This window comes from Danio rerio, chromosome 20, assembly GCF_049306965.1.
Source record: "Danio rerio strain Tuebingen ecotype United States chromosome 20, GRCz12tu, whole genome shotgun sequence".
Taxonomy (NCBI): domain Eukaryota; kingdom Metazoa; phylum Chordata; class Actinopteri; order Cypriniformes; family Danionidae; genus Danio; species Danio rerio.
In genome coordinates, this window is record NC_133195.1 from 56,427,501 (window position 1) to 56,434,235 (window position 6,735).

Genomic DNA, 6,735 nt, shown 5'->3' on the forward strand with positions numbered 1-6,735 from the left:
AACACACAACCTCTCAAACACGCACACACACACAACTCAAACACTGACACACAACTTTAACACACACGAACACGCGCACACACACACACAGCTATGTTTATGGTCTCCCCATGGCCATAATGATGTTTCTAGTGTACAGACAGTATATTCTCTCCCTCCCCCAACTCTCCCCCTAACTCAACCCTCACAGGAAACACTCTGCACTTTAACACTCTCACACTACTTCATTTAATCTGACTCAGCCATTTTCCTCATGGAGACCAAAAAAATGCCCCACAAAGTCAAAAAGAACTGGTATTGATATACTTGTGGGGACATTTGGCACTCACAACATGTGGAATACAAGGTACGCTCACACAAAAAGTTTAATATACTGTATGCAGGTGTGTTTCGATGATAACAGACTATGATATTAGCAGTATGCCTGACTTGGCAAACAACACAGACGCATCGAGCACTAATGTGAAGGATGAAGGCGTACAGTAAGTGAACAAGGTTTCCTCATCCTGTGTCTCTTGCTAGCTTGTCGCTCTGTTTCCAGTCAGAGATGTGAATTAGATGCACAAAACTGCAATATGGCATAAAGCCTCAGTGAATAAAGCAGCGTTTCCATCCAATGAGAAACTAAAGAGAATGACGCCATCACTTCCTGATGAACATGCACAGATATCAGTCAGAGAAGTGGAGCTGGACTGTTGGGATTCTCCACTGTGGTGTTTTTCCTCTAATAAATGAGCTGCGCCTCAGAAGACGAAGACGAAATGCAATGAACGCGGTAAGTTTTAGAGGAGTGAGATGCTCTTTGGGAGCACAGACAGATGATCAAGACAGTTCTGGAGGGAATAATAATACTGAAGCACTGTGATGATGGACTGATGGAGGGCTGATGCTTTTTACAATCAGCACAACAACATTTCAGATCTGCAACAATGGAAAGCAACATTGATGATGCAAACACCCTCAAACACATATTTACTCCTGACTAAGCACAAAGTTGCATCAAGCCCCTATCACATGACTATAACACACGGCTTTAACGCTACCGGAAGACAGCAGACCAGCCTTCACTGTAAACAACAACATGGACACAGAAATGGGAGCGTTGTTTGCACTATTGTCTGTTTTAGGCGCCATTGTGCAGTTATTCATTTGTTACGTTTAGTAACGTTTCGACCTCGTCATCCGTCCACAAGAATACCTCTCTTGCTTTCTTTGCCATCGCGTTCATTGTTCAACTGGCGTTTGTTGACTAACAATAACCAAACGCCCAGCGAGACACATGCTTCCGGTTTATCCTAGAACGCGCATGCCCAGTGCCCGAATGGTCACATGATATACATTTTTGGTGGCGTAGTGTGGATGGAGATATGTTCAGAAACGCTAGTTGAAACGCTAGTGTGGACGCGGATCGTTTTTAATCTAAAACGCCGTTTTAAAACTAAAACGCACTAGTGTAAACGGGGCCTACATCAAGGGTGTCCAACTCGGCCCTGGAGGGCCAGTGTCCTGCAAAGTCTAGTTCCAACCCTAATCAGACACCTCATGGGGACTCATCTATCAAAACTGCATACGCCAGGTTTCACGCTCACGTTTGGATTTACTAACGATGAAATGAACGTGAGAACGTGCGTTGGTCCACGACAGCTTCATGTCTGGTGTACATGTGTTTCTTGTGTGTGTTTGTTTTATTTCCATTGGCGACTCCTAGAGGCAGTTGTGTTAAATCACACACTACAAAGTATCTTTGAGCCGTGTAATGGCAGCTGTGTGGGACGGGATCATCCACATGCCTAGCAGGTATATAAGGTTTCCATACCGTGCAGTTGACCAGCCAAACATTAAAGCACAACTTGCAGCGATCGCCCGTTTTCCCAATGTAATCGGAGCAATCGACTGCACACACATTGCTATAAAGGCGCCATCTGAAGAGCAATTTGCAAACGTGATGAATGAGTTCATCAGACGCTGGATTCGAACCGGGTTCATGATTGATAGTGTCAAAACTTGTTGCCATGCGCTTTACAAGCTACGCCACTCATGTTGCGGTTTGCTGCTCTCTTTAGTTGTCTTGTCTCTGTCGACCAAACGGGCGGAAATCACTCAACTAGCTCACTCCAACGCAGAGCCAGAGTGGGACTCCTTTTCAGCCCTGGAGTTTCAAGCAAGCCTCAGACCGGCCTACCTCAGCTCACGACAGACTATATTAAAATAAGGTCATTTCCAAATCAGTTTCTAATCGCACTATGACGTCTTTTTCAAGAAAACAGCTGCTTTACAACTTGAAATGTTCAACAACCCGAACAGTATTATATGACTTAAAGGGCCATGAAACCCCCTCGTTTCAGCAGGGTGTTTTCACACCTCTACTTTGGAAAAAGTCAGAAAAGTGGGCGTGTCCAGCCCTGTTTAGGGGGAGTGTTGGATTCACAAACACAGTAGAAAGTGATGGTGTTTAACCTACATGGACATCTGTAGTCGAATTATTTGCCAAATTATTAAATGTTGGACTTTAACTGCAGTTTGGCTCTTTCATTCAGGGAATTCGTTCATGCCCCTCGCGACAAACGAGATATTTGATTCGAGGAACTGCTCTAAGCGTGTATTTTTCATGCAATGTTTGATACCGCACGGCGAATGAGAGAAAAAAAACCTCCGCATTTCCCAGAAACCTAGATGCACAAGGCAGGTAGCGTCAGAAAGCCGCGTGTGTTATTCCGGTCACAAAATGCGGTAAAAACCCTACACGAGGTTAAAGTTTGGTTGTGGTGCTTACATGTTTACACTCGGTGCAATAGTTTGTTAGATACGAACAAACTGAATAAACAAAGAGCACTGGTCGCTCACTTACCAAATCTGTAGAGACAGGACAATCACCAGCAACTAGAGCCGCGTCTTTATGGAGAGAAGACTAAAGCGAATCCGGATCTCAGCGTTTGCAGATGAGAACAGCTCTCAGGTAAACAATAATCCTCCTTAGACACGTAAGTTATTGTTGTCGCGCGTCGCGTACACTGTTAATCCACACGTGAGTCTGCGCTCTCACAGAGAGAAAATGAAAACAAAACTTAATGGCAACAAACTATAAAAGCAACACTTCACGCTTGTTTTGCCAACACAACGTGGCGTCTCTGTCGTCTAAACACTGTGACAGTAATGAATATTAATGAAGTTGCACAATAGAGCGCGCTGATTGGTTTAAACTAAGCTTTACTCATGCATTAATGCATCACACTGTAAGACGTAATAAGACACACTCTGGCACAGACGTCCAGTCTGCACGCTGGAATACACGCTATTATGTCATGACCGTGACGCAGCTTCAAAAATTAGTTTCAAACCGGAAGTAAAACAACCAACTCAACAGCTCAAACACATGTGTTTTGGTGTTTCGTGACCCTTTAAACAACCAAATTGCATTGGACCTATTATTATTTTTGTTTGTTTGTCGCTTTAATAGAAGTAACTTTAGGTTTTAAGTGAGTAATTGTGACATTTCTAAGTATTTAATTTAATTTAATTTTAGTTTCACCAAAAAAAGGCACTGTAATGTTTTCAATGTAAAATCATCATTTCAATTTCAACCAGCATCAGGGTGTACAGCAGGATCTGCGTCAGCTTTAAATAAACCAAAAACAGTTTTAATTCCTCTTTTGCCCCGACCACAGCAGCAGCATCACTACTTTCAGCCCTCTTTCATTCATGCACCACTGACTGGTGCGTTTGCTTTTCACGTCGCAATCTGTTATTCATCTCACCTGGCGAAATATCCAGGCCTCTTCTCTGTCTTCTCCATTCTGGAAACACACCGACTCTTCTCCAGTGCTGTTATTTTGGGCTTGTGAAGCAGCAGCGACTGTTCCCGTCTAAACAAACACAAAAACACAGAGGAAGATCAATCCTTCAATACTTGCTTCTCATCTTCAGTCATGGGTCAGCAGCTCCCGCATGGGGTTGATGCAATAAATCCAATGACAAATGCAAAGAGAAGGAGCAGATCAGGCTTGTTTTGCCACTACATCCCAATCATTACTGTCAAGTTCAACAAGAGCAGGGTTGGACAGCATGTAAACAGTGATAACGCTGCACATCAGCTGTAGGTCACTGATATTTTTAAGCTATTTATTATGATATGGTGGGAAATTTAAATATATAAATAGCATTTAAAGTCAACAAACAGCCAGCAAAATCACGCCAAGGTGTGAAACCCACGTTCACCACTTAACTTTAAGCAAAATGACGTCACGTGCATCACATTAAAGCAACTACGTCATGTTCATAACTACTTATTTTCATTATCACATGCATTATATGTAATATACATCTACTCTGCTGTTACATTACTATCATTATCGTCACTACATCATTATCATCCTGTGTTCAGTTCGTGTATGCTTGTTTCTAGCACAACACTGGAATTCATGAATAAATATAACGTAGAATTTTATATACACTATTATGATATGCACAAAAGCTGACGTCATGCGAGATGCTGTACATTTACCATACATAAAACGACTAATGTATTAGTAAAACAAACACATTTCTGTTGTATGCTACATTAGCATATCTAAAAAACAAATGTGTGTTAAAAACAAGCATAGGATCATGTAGAATGCACACACACCACACACACACACACACACGTGAGGAGAAACAATGAACCCACCTAAACAAACACTACATCCCTGAAGTCCTGCCCTTCTTCACTTCATTCCTTGTCCACAGCACCAGTCGTCGATCATATTAATAATCGTCGTACTCACGTAAACACACAGATGTACAGTTGTCGTTGTAAATACACACACACACATAAGCGGTCCGGGCTAACGGGCTAAAGCTAAAGGTATTAAAGTCCCTTCTTTTGAAGCTTCAGCGCGAATTCCGTTGCCTTCTTATCATATTAACGGTAACGTCAAGTTGCTGATACCCGTTTTTAAGACTTTTATCCGTTATATCGAGAATCAATCCTCCGAAGTGCTGGATGAGAGTGTTTTGGGCTTGCGATGGATTTATTTATGTATTCATATCTCAATTTAAATGTCGCTTTTCTCATAGGTCAAAGTGCTCGTATTCCACGCCCTTTTTACCAGATGATTGACAGGAAATGTGGAAAAGCCCCTCCCTCGTGCTGACTCCAGCTCCGATGGCGTTTCTTGATGTGTTCATAATGTGATGTTTATTGTTTCTTGCGTGTTTTTATTGCTTTATAGTGACTCTTATACGTCATAGCCATTCATAAAACATCACGTTCTTTTTTTTTTTTTTACAATTTAAAAGGCTTTTATTTGTTGCTTTTTTATTTTCAGCAATGTTAAAATATTAAATAATAAATAAACTAGAGTTATTATTATTTTTAATGACTGTATATTTTCTGTTTTCTCATTATGTTTACTTTTTATGTCGTATTTATAAATATCTTTAATAATATTTTATAATAATTATGCTTTATTTATTTATTTTATTTTCGGCTTAGTTCCTTTATTTATCTAGGGTCGCCACAGCGGAATGAACCGCCAACTTGTCCAGCATATGTTACACACAGCGGATGCCCTTCTAGCTGCAACCCATCACTGGAAACACATCTATGCACACTCATACAATACAGACAATTTTAACTTACTCATTTCCCCTAAAGCGCATGTGTTTGGACTGTGATGGGAAACCCCTATAGCGCTTATGTTGGGTAATCAGAGCACCCAGAGGAAACCCACGCCAACACGGGGAGAAACACGAACTCCACACAGAAACACCAGCTGACCCAGCCGACGCTCAAACCAGCCACCCTCTTGCTGTGAGGTGATCGTGCTACCACTGCGCCACCTATCTCAGCCATTCATGTTTTGTAAATTAGCAATTTAATATGCTTTTATTTTGTTTTTAAAACATATTTACATTGCAGGTGCAGCGCTGTAAAATAGTGAGTTAATTAATTTACTTTTTAACAAAATAATCATGACCTTTATTTATGCCCTTTTTTAATTTTACGTTATTGTTTGGCATTTTTTGAGATGTTTAGGACATTCATTCATTCATTTTCTTTTCGGCTTAGTCCCTTTATTAATCTGGGGCCGCCACAGAGGAATGAACCGCCAACTTATCCAGCCCATTTTTGAGCAGCGAATGCCCTTCCAGCCTCAACCCATGCATGGGAAGGTGTTTAGAATATATTTAATATTTTTTGTTATAAATATAGTTTGATAAATCATAATTACATAATAAAAGATAACATAATTAAACAAATTACATAATTAATCTATTAAGAAATGCTAGATAAAACGACAGTTAATTAATATATTAATTAATTAATTAATTATGAGATAAAATTAAATTTCATTTCAATTAAAAATTTTAATTATGAAAAATAAATGAATGTTTGTGTCATAACCATGCCTTTCTCCAATATTTCAAGTTGGACACAAATATAATACGATGTCAACTGTTTAGAAACAGATTTTACAGGTTATAGGGTATATGCGGAAGTATACTAAAGGACTTTTAATTTGCCAGTAACCTGGGTTAAGCGCTTTTTGGGATTTCTTTTTGGTATTTCCCCCCGTCATATCTTTAAAACACAAGCATTTACTTTACCCCAGTATATTCAATGGAGCTTCTGCGCTAGCCTGCCGATTCTGACAGCCGCATGCGAGTGAAGGACTTTTCATCTCATTTTGTGCTTGAGCGACTAAATAAATCCCAAAGTCTGTTTAACTGATTGTATTTTAACTACATTACAAC

The 6,735-nt window shown here is 40.2% G+C and overlaps 1 protein-coding gene across 10 annotated transcripts in view; it reads right to left on the minus strand.

Moving 5' to 3' along the window:
- Positions 1 to 5,030, minus strand: part of ncoa7b (nuclear receptor coactivator 7b) — a 53,161-nt gene extending 48,131 nt beyond the window's left edge. For all 10 annotated transcript variants that reach the window (XR_012396159.1, XR_012396156.1, XR_012396158.1 and 7 more), the window contains exons 1-2: positions 4,667 to 5,030; positions 3,756 to 3,863 (exon numbers count right to left, since the gene is read on the minus strand). Coding sequence is in view for 4 of the 10 variants with exons in the window: in XM_073933781.1 (XP_073789882.1) it covers positions 3,756 to 3,793 (38 nt within the window). In the remaining 6 variants the exon portion in view is untranslated. The remainder of the gene's footprint in view (positions 1 to 3,755; positions 3,864 to 4,666) is intronic.
- Positions 5,031 to 6,735: the final 1,705 nt, after the last annotated feature.